The sequence below is a fragment of the Excalfactoria chinensis genome, chromosome 9 (assembly GCF_039878825.1).
Source record: "Excalfactoria chinensis isolate bCotChi1 chromosome 9, bCotChi1.hap2, whole genome shotgun sequence".
NCBI classification, from domain to species: domain Eukaryota; kingdom Metazoa; phylum Chordata; class Aves; order Galliformes; family Phasianidae; genus Excalfactoria; species Excalfactoria chinensis.
Window position 1 is genome coordinate 19,007,102 of NC_092833.1, and position 21,490 is coordinate 19,028,591.

General features: G+C 43.2%; 1 protein-coding gene across 1 annotated transcript; it reads left to right on the top strand.

Moving 5' to 3' along the window:
* Positions 1-1,131: 1,131 nt before the first annotated feature.
* On the top strand, positions 1,132-21,311 carry GPR149 (G protein-coupled receptor 149). The gene is made up of 4 exons (XM_072344599.1): positions 1,132-2,215; positions 3,280-3,472; positions 4,892-5,328; positions 18,886-21,311. The coding sequence occupies exons 1-4, from the start codon at positions 1,247-1,249 to the stop codon at positions 19,456-19,458; spliced, it is 2,172 nt and encodes a 723-aa protein (XP_072200700.1). The 5' UTR covers positions 1,132-1,246; the 3' UTR covers positions 19,459-21,311.
* Positions 21,312-21,490: the final 179 nt, after the last annotated feature.

Below are 21,490 nucleotides of genomic sequence, written 5' to 3' on the forward strand. Positions count from 1 at the left end.
CAATGTAGCTAGAGCAGCCTTACCATGTAATCCTTATTCAGAAAATGTTCCTGCATCTCTGCCATGTATTTGAATGCAGAGTAGTGCCCAGAAGAAAAGAGAGGTGGAGCTCTCTAAGAAGATTGCATTGAACTTACCTGCTTACTTACTGTCCAAGTGTTGTAAGTTTTGTCAGCTTATGAGCTCTACTGGTATTGCACTTTGTTAGGAGAAAATGTCTGTAACGTACCAAAATGCATGTGGCTGCAGTTCTGCCGGCGTGTGGTTAGAGCAGGCAGTGAGCATTTCGATCTTAATCGCACGGGGAACGTAAGTTTTATAAACCCCAGACTGACTTGAGATACCACATAGACCACAGAGACAGGCAGCACCTTGCTGAGGTGCATAGCTGTTGCCTGTCATTAATAAAGGGCTGTCACTAAGTAACTACAGTTAGCATCCATATGGTGTGCACACGCATACACACACGCTTGCAGTGGGAGTAGGAATACAAAAAGGCAAGGCAGGCACACCCTTCTGTTTCATCTTCATAAAAGGCTCCCGCAGCTCTTACCATGCTAAGCCCGGAGCACAGAAGTGCAAAAGAATAAAAGCAGCTCTCCAGCTGCTGATGCACAGCCATGAAGCAGCCCCGGGCTTTACGGGAATGACATTTATGGCTGACATCAGATCTGAGTATTTGCATTGGATTTCAGTGTCAGCATCGGAGGTGGGGCTTAGCAGGGACACTGATCCAGCTAAGAGGCAGCTCTGTCTGGGAAGATACTCACTCCCCATTTCTCTGCTATCCTGCTTGCTTCTGACTCCTCCCTCCTGCAGCTCAGATCAGCACAGGGTGAATCCAACAGACTCCCATTTCTACTGTGTTTCTCCCTGAGCTTGAACATACCTGGTACTCTGCCTTCGTTTCAGCTGAACTCGTGAGTAAGGCACATTGCCTGATATATGTCAAAAGTGAATGGCTTGCTATTACCTGAAGAGACTGAATTAATTATCTTCCAGTACTGAAAGGGTTATGAAGAACTGTATTTTTTCCAGCACCTCTGGTACTTCTTTGTTGCCAGATTTTTCAAGAGCATGAGTTATTCTGGTTATCAAGGGAGCTTAAACTGGAATATTTCTTCACCGGGTGCTACAAAAAAAGAAAGGAAAACAAACTTACGATGTGGAGCTAACAGTTATGGTTTCGGCTTGTGAAAACTTGCAGAGTCAGTGAGAAGGCAAGGAACAGCATTTGCCAAGGACAATGTCGGTAATGCCTAGTAATTTGTCACTCAATGGGACAAGCTTCCTCACTGAAAATCATAGCATTATGGATAAACCTAATGAGCAGAGAACTTTGAATGTCTTTCTATTTTGCTTGACTTTTATCATTGCATTCACAGTGCTTCTGGGCAGTATTTATTCTCTGGTTTCCCTGCTGAGAATGCAGAATAAATCCACAATTTCAATGATTGTGACCTCTTTGTCAATAGATGATTTGATCAGCATTGTGCCAGTGATTATTTTCATGCTCACGCAGTGGTCAAGTGATGCCCTTCCTCAGCCTCTGTGCACCACCTCAGCACTTATATATTTATTCCAGGGCATTTCTAGCAATCTGAAAGGGTCTCTTATAGTTTCCTACAACTTCTATAGCATCAGCAAAACTGAGACAATGAACTACAGTGCTTCCAAACGACGAGTGAGCATGGTATGGGCAATTGTTAGCATTTGGATCGTCAGTTTGCTGATCTGCATTTTGCCTCTCTGTGGTTGGGGCAAATACATCCCCACCTCCTGGGGTTGCTTCACAGACCATGCAAGTTCCTACATCTTGTTCTTATTTATTGTCTACTCATTGTGCTTTTGCCTCCTCACAGTGCTGTCTGTCCCTCTGACTTACCAGCTGTTGTGCACAGATGAGCAACAGCTATTACACATCGATTACCAGGAAATCTCTCGAGGCTACATCACCCCTGGGACACCTGCAGGCTGCAGTACTGCCACCCCATGCCTGTCACCTGTGGACCCTGTGGATAAAACCCTGAAGCATTTCCAAAATGCATGTCTAAGCTCGAAGGCAGATTTTAGGAAAGGTGTGGCTGAGAGCAGTGGACTCGAGCCCCGATGCATGAACAATGCAAAGAGCAGGAGCTTCACAGTGGGCTTTGCCCAGAAACGATTCTCACTGATTCTTGCATTGACAAAAGTCATTCTCTGGCTTCCAATGATGGTAAATTGTCAGACTGATTTACTTTTTGTGATGTTTACTTATGTTTAAGTGGGTCAGGAGTTGATGTGCCATGAATTGAAATAGATGAACAATAGCTGTTGCAGTTGTTCCTTGTAGCATACACCGTGTCAGCAAAGTCCTTTCGAATATGTCTGCACCACTTTACATGAATTTAACTGTTTTTCAGCAGGTTTGATAGAGACTGATTTGTCAGAATGTTACTCTTATCATCACATCATTTGTGTCACCTGAGCACAGAGACGAATAAGGTCGACCTTTTTGTGTTTCCTGTTGCCTGATATACATTTTTTCAGCATTATGGGGTCTGTGAATATTAGTAAGCTGGCTTTTATGACCTTCCTCATAGCAGTGAGTCACGTCCTTTGCTGAACTGACTGAAAAATAAGAGTTTTTTAGAAAAATGAGATTTGTATGCATCGTTTTAATCTCTATACAAAGAGTATATGAGGGTAGGGCAGGTGGTTTTTAATGTGCATGCACTGGTGTATTTGGGAACAGATATATTTATTAATAATTATGAAGAGGAGGTTGAGGCTATGCGATGTAGGTTTGGGCTTGGGCTATCTCTGAGGCTGAAGTATGTATAGACACAGCATCAAGTCTTCCCTCAGCTGAAAGGGAACGTCACAGAGCATCTGCTGCACAGTCCTGGGTGGTACAAAGTTCTGATTCCCATCAGGAGGTGGAGTTCCTCAGTACCAGGCAGAGGCTGAGCCAGCAGTCTCTTCTAAGGTGCTTGGACTGTGAGTTGCCTGTATTAATAGTGTTTGAGCATCTGTATTTAAGGTTTAGCTTAAGTAAGAGGTTTGCAAGAAATTGAGAATGAAGAGGAGAATCTTTGACAGTATGTTTTCTCAGCTGTGTTTTAGAAAAAACAAACAAAAAACAACAAAACAACAACAACAACAACTTGTTAGGTTGAACATACAACATATGTGAAAACCTGTAGGTTTTACTTGCGTCACATTCGTGTTCTCTTTATTCCTGGAAGTATATCATATGTGCCTAAAGCAATTTAAATTTCAAAATATTCTGCCTTTCAGATACAAATGGTTGTCCAGCACATCACTGGCTATCAAAGCCTTTCATTTGAGACACTTAGCTTCCTTCTGACATTGCTAGCTGCCACCGTCACCCCAGTATTTGTCCTGTCAGAGCACTGGATCCACCTCCCCTGTGGCTGCATCATAAACTGCCAGAGGAATTCATATGCTGTGTCTTCAGAGGAACTCAAAAGTAAGGCTGGGAGGCTGATGTACAGCTGGAACGTGGTTATGAAGTTAGTAATAGTTTTTGGTGTTCCTTGAAATCATTTACCTGAAGTACCTGAATTACATAAGCACTATTTGGAGCAGAATAAGCGATTCATGGCATTCTTGCAAGTTAGCTGGAGAAAAGTAAGTTAGCTGGTACTGATGGATAGTGAGGCACAGAAGCTTGGTGAGGTTCCCAATTTGCTGACAGAGCTTTCAGCAAAGCTAGCGGACTCTGAATCCTAGTTCCCTGCTCCTCTCCAAGATGAATCTGCCAGAATCTAACTTGTACTGGTGAAATACATTGACCTTGCTAAATGTGGCACAGGGAAAAAACAATGTATTAATTGCAAGCAGATCATAAAGAGGAGAACAGCTACTGTTTCTACACTTGCCCTATAGCTAGCAAATAGAAATCATAGTGACACAGGAAAGCAAACCACAAGGGACAAGGAGGGTCATTATCCCAGTACATTCAAACCAGTTCAAAGCTGAGGACATACTCCACATCTTTGGCCTCAACATTTTTATATTTATTGCATGTTTATAAAGATTACCTGAAGGTAAACAAGAACAGCAGACCTTTACTTGATAACCTCTTCAGAATTTTCTGAAGGCCTGATTTTCCCTGTGCCTCCAGGTATAACCAGCTGCAGGAGAATGTGCTCTCCGTGCCACAGCCTGTCTCTCTACATACTGCATGACTTTTGTCCTTTTTGTAATGAACTTGATCATGTGGTAACACTCATAGAAGCTGTAAACAGAGAAATGCAACTGTCACTCTGTGAACTTACCTCTAGTGAAAAACACCTTTAGGTTTCTGTAAATGCGGGTAACGTTGTGATATTTATGGCTCAAATTCTGCATAATACTTTCCCATAAATTTCCTGCTCACAGTTATTTGTGAAATAAATCTCCGGTGTTCATGTGTCTGTGCAGAGGGGTTGTATTTTGAATTACAAATGAAAATACAACCCTTCAGGTAATCTTAGAAGAGTATTTGTATTGAAGATTGATTTTCAGTACTCAGAAACATTTCATCAATTTGTATAATTTTTCACCTTTAGGACTGTGTCTGAAACAGGCTGGAGGGGGGGAGGGAAAGATACTACAAAATTCAAGTACACTTTTAGGTGTAGGCCATAAAACATGATGCACTATGGAAATGGCAGGAAACCTTGCAGTTTCCTGGAACCCTTGAACTTTGAAATACAGCATTTCTGAGTTCATTGAGAAAGCACTGCTATCTTAGACATGGCTTTGTAACAATTCTTCCTTTTTATGCACAGCAGTGACTAAACTCGTATTCCATGTTTTAGAATGTAAGTTTCATTGCATATATAATATCATTTTAATTCTCTGCTTTGACTCTTTCCAATACATCTCATTCCTTCTTGTTCAGCCAAGCACAGAGGTTTCGAATTCAACCTTTCCTTCCAGCACGGTTACGGAATCTACCGAATATCCCCGGAGAGCCACCACCACGATGGCGATGGTAAATCCACGTCGTGCCACAACCTGCTGGTTTGCGAGAAACCCTGCGAGCCGCCGAGGGGAGGTGGCGGGGGCGCGGCGCGGGCGGAACTCAGCACCACGGATAGCGCCCGGCCTGGCTCGGCGGGGCTCGGCGGCACGGACAGCGCCAGGCCCGGTCCGGAGGGGTTCAGCACCACAGACAGCGCCCAGCCCGGCGCCGCGGGGGTGCGCGGAGAGGCGGCTTCGGGCCTCGGCAGGACCGTGGAGGGACCCGAGAGGAGGCTGTCGCACGAAGAGGGCCATAAGCCAGAGCTCACAGACTGGGAATGGTGCAGGAGTAAATCGGAGAGGACCCCTCGACAGGTAAGGTGGATATTTGCCCTTATTTTTTTTTTTTTTCTGGCAATAAGAGTTACTGTACTTTTGCTTACACTGAAGTTTCTGTTAGTTCTGTTGATAGCATGTTTATTTTTAGTAAAAAACTTAATCAGTGTTGTATGTTATAGTAACTTCACACCTATTGCAGATTCTGGTCATGCAGTGCTCCCTCATTTGTCTCCTTGATCATAGATCTTTAATTATAACCTTGTATATACCTGCATAATCTGTATACGGCGAGAATTCAGTATCACTTACATTAATTCATCTTAATTAATAGGTTTTTTTTCTCTCCAAGTGATTCCAAAAGCTTATATTTTTAAGAGTATTTCTTGGTGACATTTCAGTCATGCTTATGTTTTGTGTTTGGAAAAAGAGAGAACTGAAAAAACAAACCTGAGTGGTGGAGCTACAGACTATACATGTATCTTGTTGAATGTACCCCCATTACCACAGAAGCTTGGGTTTGCTCTTGGTGATCAGGTTGCATAGCCACTATTTGTTCCAAGTGCAGAGTCCTCATTCAAGGAAGGAATCCTATCCTTGTCAGGCTGATGTCCCCTATCAGCAGCAGCAGAATCAGGGATTTCCTCAGGTTGGAGACACTTTTGTTCTGCCATGACAGTCCTTGTTGTTACTGCCCATGCTGAGAGTCCCTGCTTCAACTTCTGAGTTGGGTTTAGCAGTAAAGAGATGAGTTGCCCAGAACTGCCATTTGTGGAATGACAGGCTGAAACTGGATCCAGCAAGAGGACAGCTATTATCTCATGTCAGAATACAGCCTTAGAGGAGAACTGCCAAGTTTTGTTTTATATAGTCAGCATTTGTTTAAAAGCGAAAATGTCACAACAGTTACTGCAGGCTGAATGCTGAAAGATATTTAAACTCTTAATTTAAGAAGATAAAGATTGTTTGTGGTTCCCTTGTCAGCTGTGTTAGACTGGCAGTGAGTGTGAGGTTTTCTGTCTCCTAAAAATCTGATGTTACCAACCAAAGGCCAGACACAGGCATAAGGTGCCAAGTGAGCCTGCAGTCTGACATCTGTAGTTGAAATAGAAATGTGCAGCAGCTGCTTGTCCCTGTGGAGTTTACATGCTGCTCTCTTCACATACTGGGTTCTAGAAAGCCTCTCAGGGTTGTCTAAGGGCTGTAAAAGCATAATGGCATATTGTGTTATCTGCACCTGCTGTGTGTGCCTTCCATAGGCACTGGTGTTTATGCTCCAGTTCAAAATTTTGTTCTGCATTATAAATGTACATACTGATCTTCTGGCAGCGTAGATGTATACCCATTCTCTCAATAAACCAGCGTGGTTTTGTGTGCATATAAGTGCATCATTTTAATGTTTTATATGCGACATAGACACAGTTTTTTAGTGTTGCTGTAAATTGGCTAAGACACCTGAAGAGTCAGTTCTGCCTGCTCTTTGGAAGTTTCTCTTGGTGGAGTTTAAAAGGAATCAGGATCAGCTTTCAATTCATAATGTGTGAGCAGCCAGAAAACACATGTCCAAGGGTGAAAATGGAGGATGTTAAAACATTTAAAAATATATTATTACTTTATGCTTTAATAGATCCGCATCTTCTGGAGGCAATGCTAGGTGAAACTCATGATTTTGTTGCCTTTCCTGCAAAACTGGAGCTTCTAATAATCTTTCCAACATGTCAGTTCAGTGAACTCCACAGTGGGTGCAGTCTCTCCTTGCATATTTGACTTGTGATACCTGTTGCTACCTCAAACCTTCCCCACTAAAGCAGAACAAGGGGCAGGAAACTAAAGGCCAAAGCTAGAAGCCAGAAAACAAAGCCAGGCTGCCCAGCCATGTGTTAGGTAAGCTCTGAGGGTTCTGCTGTGCTCTGTGCCATTCAGTAGATGTTTGGCATTACACTCTGTATGAAAAAGGCTGGATCCAGCATGAAGCCCACAGGAAAGGAGCTGTGGAAGGCTTTAAACTGGAAGGGGCCTCTGGAAGTCAATTAATCTACCTCCTGCTCCAAGCAGGGCAGACCTGAAAGCTAGATCAGCTTGCTTGGACCCTTGGGCATCTGTAGATAAGATGTATAAGTTGTATTTCACATCTAAATAGCAGAATCTCCTCTCCTTCTGATAAACACAACTTTATAAATTTATAAATTGAGTCAAAGTAGGAGTTTGATACTTCAGATTCGATTGATCATCCCTTTCATGAAAAATCAAATGTTCACTCCCTTGCAGTGTGCAGCGATGAACTACTGTTCATGGGCAAAAGTAAATGATGACTGAACCTGTTTTTAATCTACTAGTTCTTGCTACCCTGCTGTGTGCCATTATCTCCCTTTGGTTCTCTTTGCTTTAGTTTCTAGACAGGTTTCCTTTTCTGGTCTCCCATGTCTGCCATTTCAAATTACTAGACCTGTGGCTTCGCTTAGAACAGATAAAAGCATCTTGTTGGGAAGTAGCTGGCAATGACTGTGTGTGGCTGGCTGTATTTGCCCCAGGGTTTTACATGTCACTTTTGGACAGACTTCTTGAGTACCTGCATTACAAGGAGTCCTAATTCATACTTTTCTGACATTTTCCAAGTTATAACCCAGTGTACAATTGACAAGCATTCAGACTCCTATGGTATAAAAGTTCAAGGCTTCTAAGTTAGAGAACTCTCTCTTTCTGACATTGAGCACGAGCTTTCAGAGCGTCACAGTGCTGACATTTGCTTTGCTGGTGAAAAAGGACAGTGTATGAAATTCCTGCAAGCCTTCTAAAAAGACCTTTAATGCACTTCTCAGATATGTGTTGAGTGAACGATCAGTTTGAACCAAACATTAAATGAGGCAGAAGCCTTCCCTTTTGTTCAGTCTGCCTGGTAGTCCCTAAGTATCTAAGAAAAGTCACTTTCTCCTTGTCTCACCATTATTCACCGTTGTCTTTCTCTGGCATTTATTGATCATGTACTGCTGCTTACTTTGCCAATTAAGCTTGCCAACTGGGGAGAAGATAGCATATCTTACCAGGAAATGGATGATTATCCTAACAGGATGAAAGTCCCTCATCTTCTGTAGTTTCAGACTATAAAATGCTTGATGACAGAAATAAGTATAGATGTTCTTATTAGAGCACTTCCAGCTTTCTGTTCAATAAGCAGAACTTGTAATAACTTAGAGTAGGAGGAAGAATAGCAATTATAGATAAATTTTCTGTATAGCTGCAAGTGGTGTGGAAACTGTGTTCTTATATGCTGAATTTCCACATAGCAGAGGGTACAGATAGTCATCTCGAGAACTTAGTGAGAAAAACATATAATCATAAAATCATAGAATCATTTAAATTGGAAAGGAACCTTAAAGTTCATCTAGTTCAACTTCCCTGCAATGAACAAAGAACCAACAGCTCAGTCAGGTGCTCAGAGCCCTGTACAGCATGACTGCGAGTCTCCAAGATCAGAGTATCCACCACCACTCTGGGCAACCTGTGTCAGTGCTTCACCACCACTGTTGTAAAAAAACTCCTTTATATCCAATCTAAATGTCTCCCTCTTTATTTTGAAACCATTTCCCCTTGTCCTGTCACAGCAGACCCTGCTAAATAGTCTGTTTGTCTTACAGCCCCTTTAGGTACTGACAGGCTTCTCTCAGGTCTCCTCTCCAGGCTGCACAGCCCCAGCTCTCAGCCCATCCTCTTAGCAGAGGTGTTCCATCCCTGGGATTGTTTATCTGGCCCTTCTCTGGGTGCGCTCCAACAGCTCTGTGTCTCTCCTTTGCTGAGGACTTCACATCTGGATGCAGATGTGAGGTTTCACAGCCCAGAGCAGAGGAACAGGATCACCTCCATTGCCCTGCTGGCCATGCTTCTTGTGATGCAGCCCAGGATACATAACCTCAGTCCCCTTGCACATACTTGTTGAAAAAGGACAGTGATTTGTCTTACAGGAAATTAGAATGCATTTTTCTCACACAAAAATTGTGTATCATTTCTGTTCTACGACCTGGTTTGAAAGCCTTGAAAAATAGATCACAGTAAGTACCAGCAAATTAAACAGAATCTAGTGTAGTTGCAGGGAAAAATACATTCCTTATAGCACTGATGTGCTTTTAGCTTATAAACTCTCCTTTATTTCAGATTCGGTGAAGTGTTTATGTTAGGAGCTGCCAAACTCCTAGCACAAATACTTGGGAACATGAATGACAGGTGGCTGGGAGGGAAGAGGAGGAAGCAGCCACTCACCTCTGCTACTACAGAAAATCCACCTTGGAACTCCTTCTATAAAGGTTTTTATCCATAGTGCAATTCTAAAGAAATGCAGCAGTTTCCTTGGCCTGTGTTTGCCCTTTCTTCCTGATTCCTTTTATTTTCATAGCCAGGGGCTGATAGGTTGCTCTGCTGTAGAAGTACTGCTCTCTGAGTGTGCAGCAGGACCTTCATTTCAACAGAACAAGACCCAAGGGCAGCTGGAGGGGGACATAAGAGCATAGATCCCTGCTACTGAGAAGTATGTGGAAGGAACAGCATAGCATTATACATGTAAAGTGCTTGAATTGAATAGAATAGAAAGTGAATGGAATGGAATGGAATGGAATGGAATGGAATGGAATGGAATGGAATGGAATGGAACAGGTTCTTTAGTTAGGGGGGGGCCTATAAAGACCATAACCTCCACCTGCAATGAGGACATGTTTCTGTAATGCTGACTTAAATATCAGGTGACTTTGGATGATAGGCACGTCTTCTTGCATGTCGATACTTGAAGAGTTTGAATGTCACCTATTTCCTTTTCTCACCTCTCCCTCAAGCCCTTTCTTGCTTTGTCATGTCCATTTTTTTCTTCCTTTCTTTAAAACTCTCCTGTAAATTTACTCAGCCCTTTCACCTAAAAGCTGTCAATTTGTCTTTGTAGCAACGTGGGAAAGGTGAGAGCAAAATGAAAGCCTCCATAAATCTTGTCTTGCTGCAGAACTAGCACATGGCAATGACTGTGCTGACAAAAGGAAGGCAGAGGTGGGAATACTGCGTGCAGCACTGTGCAGTAAATCACAGTGTTTATAGGCAAAAACATCCTCTTGGGCTGCATTGTCAGGGTAGGGACATAGCTGGGTTTTCCCCATTATCACTAATGGAAGTCAAGAGGCCAAACCACACACAGTATTCCGGAGATATATCCCCTTACTTTTCTGTCCTGCAGAGCCATCTTGTTTGTTTCCTTCCAGCTCTGTGTCTATAGCAGGAGATTTTCTGAGGTGTTAGATGGATGTCATCATCACATGATGGTTCTTTGTGTTACTGTAGAAATGTTAGTCCTTAAATTTCCTATTCCTCCTTCCCCAAAGTGGGCATTTCATACTGGGTAGGTTAGTGCAGCTTACCGGCCACTGCTCAAAACTCCAAAAAGCTGTACAGTGGCAGATCTGCTGAAATCTTGCTGAACTCTGGCATGATGTCCATCATATTTAAGGGCACCTTGTGCTGCCAGGTGCCGCTGAGCCCTGCCAGCCCAGAGAAGGAGTGCATCTCTATCCAAGAGTGAGCTGAGCACAAAGCTCGAGGTGCTGCTCCATCAGCTTGGTACAGGTACAGATGCAGAGTGGCTCGTGGTGTAGCAGAACTGAACCATTCAGCTACACTGTGTTCAAGCATTAATGTGTGCAAGCCTGTGTGCTTGGCTGAAACTTAATCAGCTACTATAACTGATTACTAAAAGGTAATTAGTTTCAGCCAAGTGGGAATTGGCCAGTACTGGGAACTCTGTGGTTCAAAATAGCACAAGCAGAGAATCTTTGTGAGGGACTTTATCTTTACAGATTTAAAGCATGACAATTTTCTGGTTACACCCATCCCTGCGGTACTGTGGTTCTCATTTCCAGCCCAGCTGGACAAGGGATGAGAAGAGCTGGCTGCTGGTGAGTGGAGCAGGACCAGGGAACATTAACCCAGGCAGCAACCCTGCTTAGATTTGGAAGTGGGGAAGTCAGAAGAAGGTATGGATAGGTCCTTTGATTATTCAAACATTATCAAAATGGACCAAAAACAAACAAACCAAAAACCCACCAAAAACCTGGCACATTTTACCAGAGTTTGTAAGTAGAAGAGCTGGTAAACAGGGGGGGGCTGATCCAAAGCACCCAAAGTGCAATCATTACCGCTTTTAATTTGGTAAATACTCCATTATAACTAGCAGGAATTTGGCATAGTCTTCACAAAGCTGTGAACACAAACGCTGCTGGTATTTCAGATGTCCAATGCTAACAGCCACTCCAGTACTTCATGGGAAAGTAACTCTTAATGGGGCTGAATATATTTAGTGCTGGATGCAGGGAAAGACACAGCAGCTGGCTGGCACCACTCACTTGCCTGAGATGATCTGGGGAAACAAGGGATGAGAAGTGTTGCACCAGCTGACTTTTTTTTCAGTCTCTGAGCAGCGGGTACCTTGCAGAAGGCTGCTCGTTTTAATTCATGGTTTGAAAGCAGAATTTTTTTCCCTGTTATTTTCAGACCATAAGGAAGCAGTGAGAAAAGGGTATTCATCACTTTGAGTTAGATTTTTGGACGGTAAAGTGACAGAAAATACATGTGATGCCTTTGATTTTCTGCTGAAGCTGTGTGCTGCTTAGAAGATGCTGTAGCTGGTTGTCTGCTCACCTTCAGTTCTGGGAGTAAAGTTTGGCTTCATCAGTGATTTCTCTGGAAGGAAAATGGCATGAAGGGAGAATGTGGCAGTGTTTTTATTCAGAACCTGCATGGGCCAGCTGTAATTGAGAGGGAAGCAAAAAACTGTCCTTGTCATTTCTAACTCTCTCTTAGCTGCATTGTTGAAGGATACCTTTAACATCACATAAAATAGCAGTGTATCCCCCTTTCCTAAAGACACTGTCTATAAATATGCCATGTATGGTTTTTTGCCTCTAGTTAGGAGCCTTCAGGCAATAGAAATCTGTCAGGCTTGCAATCTTTTATTGACTGATTTTTTCTTCCTTTGACTTGATTACCTCATCTGTGGTTTGCCTCAAGCAAACTCTTTCAAAAGACTCTATGTATAGCATGTATTTATGTTGCTTGCAAAGAGAATGGGGAAGTCTGTGTGCATAATTTCGCTTAGGAGAAGTCAGTGCTGTGTCTTTATGTCTGGAGTTTGAAGTTGTTTTAGCAGTGATAAATATACAGGATCTGTCTTGCTCCAAGTAGGCTGTAAACATTCCAGTAAACAATGAATGGACTTGAAGAATATATTTGCTTCCCACCAGCCATACAACTGTATCCATGCTAATTTATGGTGATATTCTCATCTTGTCTCTTCAAGTAGTGGTTAGAATCAGTGTGGCATTTCTCCATCTTATGACTACTGCAAAAAGCTGCCACTGGCTGATACCAGTGATCTCTTCTCAAGGGATCCTAATGCCACCTAATGGAGTAGGAGTAACGAAAGCTGTTCCAATAAAGCCAGTACATTCTAGGCGAGCATGTTCTCTGTTTATTAAGGACTCATGCTTTTCTTTACCAAATTTGTAGATTACTGTATTTTCCTAGAAAGCATAAACACCATTTACTTCACAGTGCTTGCTGCTCAGCAGAAGGGCTCTTAGAGTGGTGCTTGCAAATGACCTCAGAACTTTTTCTAAGGGTGGCAGTACATAAATGAAATAAACTTCACCACGTGTGGAGAAAAAGGCAGGGCTTGGTTTTGAAGCTGCTACAAAAAATGGGTATTAATTTGAGTGTAGCATCTCCCATATAAAGTGCAATATTGAAGGACTGTCTTGAGCTCATTTGCTTCAGGCACAGACAGCTGAGTACAGCAGTTCTGATACCTCAGAGCTGGTATTCTTACCTTGAGTACCTCTGTTGTATTTGGGTCCAAGGCCTGTCCAGATGGGGCAGAGCAAATACAGATCCAGGCTTTCAGGTCATCTGAGGTGACTTTGTCTATTCTTGACACACCCTGTGTTGGGTCTAAATTTACTGCAGACGGCCTCTCAAAGGGCAAGTCATTGTAGTAATTAATTTTGGGAAGAGGAAGACTAAGCCTCTGTTTTGAAATAAACAGAAAACACATTGTCTCTGAAAGGAAATGATGGAATCTTTACTGGAAATGTTCTGAAATTAAACTTTCTTAAGTGGGTTTCATATTCCATCAAAGTCCTTAGGAATGGAAATTCATTAGAGCTTTATTCATAGTACTGATATTTCTGTTTGAAAGGCAGTGTGGTCCCGTGGAAGTGGTGTTGGACCAGGACAAAGCAAAACGTGCCTCCTGTTCATGACCCTGCACTGTGCTGCTCAGCAGCACTGGGGAACGTTTCCTGCTCTGTGAGCTCACTCCAGAGCTCTCCTGCCATTCCCAGAGACAGATGTGCACTGACATAAGCTCTGCCTCCCTCTAAAGCTCATGTTACATTTGTCTTAGTATTGTAGTACCTGTGACTCATTGAGTGATAAAGGAGTCTACCAACTAACTTGTGCTGGAGACTGAAGCAGCTGAGAGGCTGCAGCAGTGTACCAACTGCCTTATGCTCCAATGGCTGCCTCAGGAGGCTGCAGCTCTCCCTCCAGTCCTGTGTTACACTTGGCAGTTTTCTGAGGACATCTCAGATCCTTCGAAGCACCTCAGGTAGCACTAGGCAGCCAGGCCTGGGCAGCTACAGCAACTCTTGGGTGTCCATTCTGAGGATGCATTCTCTTTGCATAGTCAGAGAGGAGAGATCCTATCTTCGGTGCACTGGAGTATCCTCCAGATGTGCTGCTTCCCTTGGATCATGTTGGAATTTCAGGATGTTAACATGCTCCCTTTCTTCCCCCAGTTAACCTTTTGTCTTCACTGGCCTTTACAGTATTGCAACAGTAATTTGTTGTAATTAAAATCAAACTAAGCTGTGGATGACTCAAGCCACCACTCAGGTCATGTAAGTTGCTGAACAGTTTTTTACTTTAGATTTGAGTTGCTAGCAGGTGTTTCCTAGCTAAGAGCCCACTTCTGGAACAGAGTCAGCTTTGGTCACAGGAAACGAAATACTGACTGATAACTGTCTGGAGAATGGAGATGGGATGCTTTCCTTTACCTGCTCTGCAGGGATTTGCTCCATGAAACAAATCTTACCAAGAAATCCTGGGAAGTGTACACTTAATCCAGGTCAAAAACTTACTTTCTCTTCAGGGAAGGCTGTGGTTTTTCTAGACTCTAATTGGCCCATCAGGGCCACGTGAAAGCTGTAAGTCGGGTGACTCTTGTGAGCCCTTTCTCACTGCCCTGCTCAGACCAGCAGCTGCAAGGTGTGGTTCTGTCCCCTACACTTTTGTCAGGGTGTGCTCACCTGGACCTGCTGGAATCAGCCAGAATGGGGAGAGGAGAGCCCAGCCTTGAAACTACAGTGATGCTGCTGAAGGTTTGCCTCATAGCAACAACTGTTTTCTCTCTTCTGTGAAATCTGGAAGGTGGATGGTTTAATTTAATAATGAAAGCATTTGCTTTATCAATTATGTAGAGATTTCTCTGTTCAGAATGCATCAGCACTCCTTAAGGAACAAGTACATTTGTGATTTACTTCATTGTAATTTTCTGTCTCGGCTTGTTAAAAAATGCATGTGCTGGTACATGTAGTCCTCCAGTGAGAGCTCTGTCCCAGATTCCAGCAGACAGAGCAGCCAGCGGCCACCTCCAGCAGGAACAGCACAGGAGTGTGCCCTGTGATGAGACACCTTGGGAGTGAACTCTGCACACAGAGCAACACCAGGCATGGCAGCTCCTGTTGGCCAGGAGCTCAGGGTGAGCATCACAGCCTCAGAGATCCTGCAGTGCTCCTGAGTGCTGAAATGCATGAGAAATCAACAATCTCACAAATTACCAACTTGATGTTTCTGTGATGCAAACCTGCAGAAAATAATCCTCCGGGGGCAGAGCTGGGGTTGAGTGCTAGTTTGTAGCTTTCATGAGACTGGGCAAATCTTAGGAGATTCAATTAAAGCCAGCTTCAGCATAGAGATGGCAGATTTGGCTTACTGAATGTTTTGGTTGGGGAATGCCATGATTTTTTATATTGAAACATTTGAGCATTTCCAACTTGGAACCCTTCAGAAATGAAGACATGAATTGTAAAAAGATACGTATTTCTATACATATATATATATAGACAGTAAGTAAATACTTCTATGTACATATACCTATGTGCATGTAAAGAACAAGTATCTTTAAGTAGATCTAAGAATCAGAATAGACTTAATTTTCTGCATACTTTTGATTGTAGAATGAGTTAAAGGTGCCTTTAAAGGCTAATATTTCTACTGGAATTTTCCTAGTTGAAAGTATGCCGTTTCTGGGCTTCCTGGTTGGTGACCAGGACATGGCACATAAGACCTGGTATGTCTGCTTCACTTCAAAAAGTACACATCGATTTCTCAACAGAAGACAGACAGAGAAAGAGCCATTAAATCTACTGTCACTGGAAAACGTCTTACTCTCCAGAACCCGAGTGCTCACTGCAGCAAGTGGGGGGTGTTCGTTTTCCTCCACGTCCCTCCGACAGATCCTCCATCTTCACATTCACTCTGACAAATCTGTAGTGTTTTATAAAGCAGGATGTAACCTTGCACCAAAGTAATCAGTTCTTATTTAACCTATTTTTTCATATCCTTTTGATGTCTTTCTGCATAATGTAAGTGCTTTTTTAGACAGTTCTTCAGACTCCAAGCTTGATTAACTACCAGAAATGCAGATGCACTTAACTGACCCTGCAAGGAGTTCTAGTGTTGATTGCTGAGGCCAGGAGGGCTGGAAGAGAACTGCAGTTCTTGTACCCAGCAGTATCTCAGTATCCAAGGGAAGCACCATTTTAAATGCGTGTTACCAAATTATTGTATCCAGGCTCGGTGTGTTGCACTATCAAAGAAACTGAACTTGCACCTCCATGAGCACTGCTCAGAACACTTAGCAGGCTTTGCCCACTTGATCTTACCCAGATCTGAATTTGCTGCTCTGTCCTCTGGTGTCATTAGTAAAGCATCTGGGGTGGAAGATGAGTGGACTAGAGCTTCCTTGAGAGAAGACAGAGAAGAAAATGATTCTGCTCACATATTTCCTGGAGGAGTGATCCTGATTACTACAGAAAGTACAACTGTGCTTGTAAAAAAGTGCCCTATTCCTTGCTTTAAAACAAGGGCTGCTGGTGCCTGCCCCAACAGAGCTGCTCTCCAGGAGCCCCAGTACCCCACCAGCAACTGGGAGTTAGCAGCGGGATGCTGGATCTGACAGTCATGTCTGGGTTCTTTGCTGCCTCTGTGCACAGCCACTGTCTCCATAACCGCACATGGGAAGAATGCTTGAGGACCATTTCTCTGTGACAGATGTGTCGAGGAGAGTAATACAACTTTGATTTCCTTCCAGCAGGGCGACCCAGCTGCTAGCATTTTGTCAGCCAGATTCCTCTGATGAAAGAATGTGTTAAGTCACAGTCTGGCAAAATTTTTAATGCAATGAAACCTATTTTCTTTCTCACGCTCTTTAGTGAAGGTGAGGAATGTGTCACTTGATTGAGCTGTATGGTTGTAAGTTCTACCTTGTTCTGTGGATGTCTCATCACAGCATTGCCCTTAATAATGAGCAAGTAATTGCCTTTCCCAGCTCCCTAAGAAAAAATACACCTTTCCAGTACCTGAGATGTCTCTTTCTACTCATTTTCTCTGTATTACTGGAAACACTGAGCAGGACTGGTTCAAGTGGAAGGGCTCTGTTCAGTGCCTAAGCAGTGCTCACACACCTCTCTGCTGCCAATATTAGACCAGTTTTTTGTATTCCTCCTCTTCCTTCTTTGTATTCACACTGTTTGCACAGGGTAGGTCAGTAGCCTGAGAGGCTAACATGGGAGCTTCTGCTTCCAAGGCTGAGCTCAGTGTGTTCCCCTGTAACTTAATAAGGAAAGATTGTTCCAGATTGAAGAGTTTCTGTGGGCTGTCTTCTATTTGCAGGTAGATCTGTGCCAGCATCCACAGACAGAGAGACATCCTTGCTGCCCTGGGCAGCTGTCTGTCTCATCTCAGCCCTGCTTTGCACTGTACAGGAAGAAATACGAGTGCTAGCCAAACTCTTCAGAGCTTTAGACTTCCACATCCTGATAAATCAACCATTTGTCTCCCTCCGGTTGCTCCACCCACGTCATGCTTTGCCATTTTTTTGCTTTATCACCTTGCTGGCTGGTAGCTTTTCAGTGCCCTCAGTGCACATTTCTGGGTGGGAGCAGAGCTGGGTTTTGCCGCTTCTCCCAGTTTCAGCAGTCTCTCTCTTGTATGTTTCCATCTGACCAGTGCCACCCTTTCATGTCATCTTCACTATCCCGGACCAGTGCTTCCACTGCCTGGCAAGGAATATGCCTTTGGCAAAGCTGAGGTTTGTTTCAGTAGTATTTTTTTAGTGGATAAGAAGTTGGTTTGGGATGCAAATCCCTGCACCTCTCAGTAAGCAGTCCAGCTGTAGCAGAGTAGGTGAGAATGAGCCTGTACATTTGTTCTCTCCAACATGAGTCACTGAATGGCTGGCCTCCACTGTTAAGAATGACAGTCTGTAAGGTGAGGAAGAGAGGCAGGATCTGTCCTGCAGCACTGTGAAGGGGAAGACATAACAACTCACCTCTGGGTGAACAACCATAGTCCACACAGCAGCAGACTGCTTCTGTTCTCCATGCAGGCACACACGGTGATTCCTTTGAGTAATGCCTTCATTTATTTACAGCCACATGAAACACTTCTTTCACTGAAACCACTAAGAATTCTTCGTTTGAGGATGACCTTTAGGACTACAGAGCTGGAACTGAATTTTATCTCTATGCCTTCAAGTGTATGATTTTTTTTCTGCTGATAAATTCAGCTTTGTACTACAGAGAAATCCATATTGGTGTCTTGGACTTGTGTGAAATGTGGGAGGGAGGGATTGAGACCCTGGATGGGCCCTCTGACCACCACTATAGTGTCACTGTAAACTCTTACTATAGATTTCCTACTGGTATTATTATTTATTTCCATAAAGCTATATCGATAATTCTGGAATGGTATCTGTAAAGCTGTACCAGGAATTGTAGCTTGGTTGGTAGGTGGCACCCGATTTAGTTAAGTGCCCAGGGGAGACAGAAGCTGTCAGCACGAGGTCCAGTTTTTGTAAAGTTCTCTGCTGTTGTCTCTCTCCTCTGTTGACTGAAAGGAGCCTCAGGAGATCAGTACCTCAGTTGGAATTAAGCAGAAATTAAGTGAAGACACTTGCGGAGGTCACTGCCATTACTGGCTAGAGAGATGCCTGCTAATGCTAGTTGTCTCATTGTGGACTGGCTGCAATGAAATGTTAACAGCAGACTGTTACCATAAAGAGTCCATGAGCTGTAGCTGAGTCACTTCAGACTTCACTTTTTATATTGAAGTGCATGGTTATGAACACTTTTTTATACTCTTTATCAAACCTTGCAGTTAATTTAAATACCAGCTTCCTACGTAATGCAAGGAAATGCCTTCACCAGTAAAATAAGTTAACTGATTATTTGTCATAAACTCTAGCCTCAGAAGTTAGCATTAGCTAATGGTCATTCTTTCTCTTTTCAGCGGTCCGGTGGGACCTTGGCTATTCCTCTGTGTGCATTTCAAGGAACTGTGTCTCTTCAGGCACCCACAGGAAAAACTCTCTCTTTGTCTACATACGAGGTAAGCACTGAAGGACAGAAAATAACACCCACGTCAAAGAAGATCGAAGTTTATCGATCCAAAAGTGTTGGTCATGACCCCAACCCGGAGGAGTGTCCTAATACATTTGCTGACACCAGTGTTAAAATTCATTTAGAGGTTCTTGAAATTTGTGACAATGAAGAGGCTCTGGATACTGTTTCCATCATCAGTAATATCAGCCAGTCCTCCACACAGGTAAGGTCTCCATCCTTGCGCTACTCACGGAAGGAGAACAGATTTGTCTCATGTGATTTAGGGGAAACTGCTTCCTATTCGCTCTTCATTCCATCCAACAATCCAGACAGCGATATTAACATCACAATTCCAGACACCGTGGAAGCTCACCGGCAGAATAGTAAAAAGCAGTACCTGGAAAGAGGTGGTTATCAGGAAGAAATACAGATGTTGAATAAGGCATACAGAAAGCAGGAAGAAGATGGCAGCAGCAATTAAAAGACATTTAATCTAAACATTTAAACTGACTCAGTGGACGTTGTTCCTCTTGACTCAAGTTACCCTAACAAACACAGTGCCAGCTGGTTTTTGGTTTTTTTCCTAGCACATAAATGATTTTTATTTGGATACACTGTTGCATAGCTAACACTTACTCATGGGAAAACAAATGCTTCAGTGCTTCGCAGCTTTGCCTAATGAAATTCAATTTTTTTTATGTATCTCTTTATTTGAGGACAACTTGCATCTGAAAGGAATCCTAAACAAAGTCTTAAAAGCCACCCTTGCTTGCTTGTTGGCATTGGGTGCTCTGTGGGAGGCCAGAAAATGGGAGAACAAGTCTACACCCGTGAAGATGTAACAGGTTTCAATGACTGTTGCAATTCTTCTGCTGATGTGGCAGACTTGAAATGTTTACTGAAAATACGTAGCACAAGCCTGAGACTAAGCCATGCATTTGGTTACAGATTATATGTTACCTACATGGTTTAATTTTCTACTGCTCCGTACGTGACTGATATGTAATGTCTCTGTAAGCGTCTGTCGTACTGACCGTTGAATGTGGGTGGCTGACTTGTAAGCATGCACAGTTTGTAAGTCCAACATTGTGAAAATGTGTTCTCATGGCTTGACATTTCTTTCATCTAGTGTGTCAAATGTTGGTTGATTTTATGCTGGTTACTACGAAGTGTGCCATTTTCTGCCTCCTTGAACTCTTAGGAGAGGGGACAAGGCTGTTCTAGGAGGCCAAACTTAGAGACCCAGCTTAGCTGTTGACCTCAGCTTAAGGCTGATTGCCCAGATCAGCTTCCTGCCCTGGAGCACCCTCTGGAGGAGCCTCCTATCCTTATGCTGCCTTACAGGAAACCTAGAGCCAAGTCTGAAATCAAGCTGAAACCCATGAATGGACTGCTTGTCAAATTCCAACAAACCAAGGCTAAAGCAGTGAATGGAGTCTAATGCTTTTTGTCTGAGAGCTCGTCTTCTGAGATTTTGTCATTCATTTCAGCTAGACAGAAGTAGACTTCAGCAGGGCTTTCAGAGGCTTGACTAAAAGTTACACCACTTCTTCAATTAGTAGATCTAATTTTCTGTGAGTGACAACATAATAATTTAGGCGTCTGCAGTCACCTTCTTATCCATTCAGTGGGAACATGCATGGGAAAGTAAGCACAGCCCTATTTAGGATTCCTTTATGGATTCTGAACAGGTAGAACAGAAGGGCCAGCTAGCTCAGGCTGTGTTGAGTATGGAGGCATGGAAAGAACAGGTGATTTGCCTTCTCACTTGAGCAACATAAATCAGGCCTGCCACTGCGTTCAGAGGGGCTGTGCTGGTGTGACAGTGATGTAGAGCTGAGGAGAACCAGGGTCAGAGACTGCAGGCCACTGTGATGGAGATGGATCACTCTGCGCAAGATGTGCTTTTCACGTGCTGCTCTTCCAAGGTGAAAACAAAGGTTCTCATAGGATTGCCTCAAGGCTCTTTGTACCCCTGCAATGCTGTGTTACACTTCAGATTTAACAAGAAACTAGAGTAGATGGAGCAATCATTGGTAAGTCTATTGAACAGGTAATATCCTTGTGCATGCAGCAGAGGGACACATTCTGCTGTCTCTGAATGTATTGCTTTGCTTTGTGTTTGTAGGATGAGCTCAGAAAGCTGCTTTATAGCAACAGACATTCTCAATCCAGAAAAAGGTTGTGAGGGAGGATGCAGTGCATCACTGCCCCAGTTTGGTCACGTTCTCTGATGGGTGCATTTAGATTGTGTTCAGGTTTGGAGGCGTTAAAATTCTGACCCTGAGCTTGACCTAACTGTAGAATGTTGTCTTGCTGGTGTAATAAAAATACATTTTCTTTAATGAATCTGTAGATTCGGTCATGTCTGAATGTCTGACTGTTTTATATTTTATTTTAGTGACTCACATCATTAAACACTGTAAAGTGTCTGGAAGCCCAGGCTGTAATTACTCAGTAGATAACAGCTCCTTGCACAAAGTACCAGAAAACTTGCTCTAAGAGAAAACCCC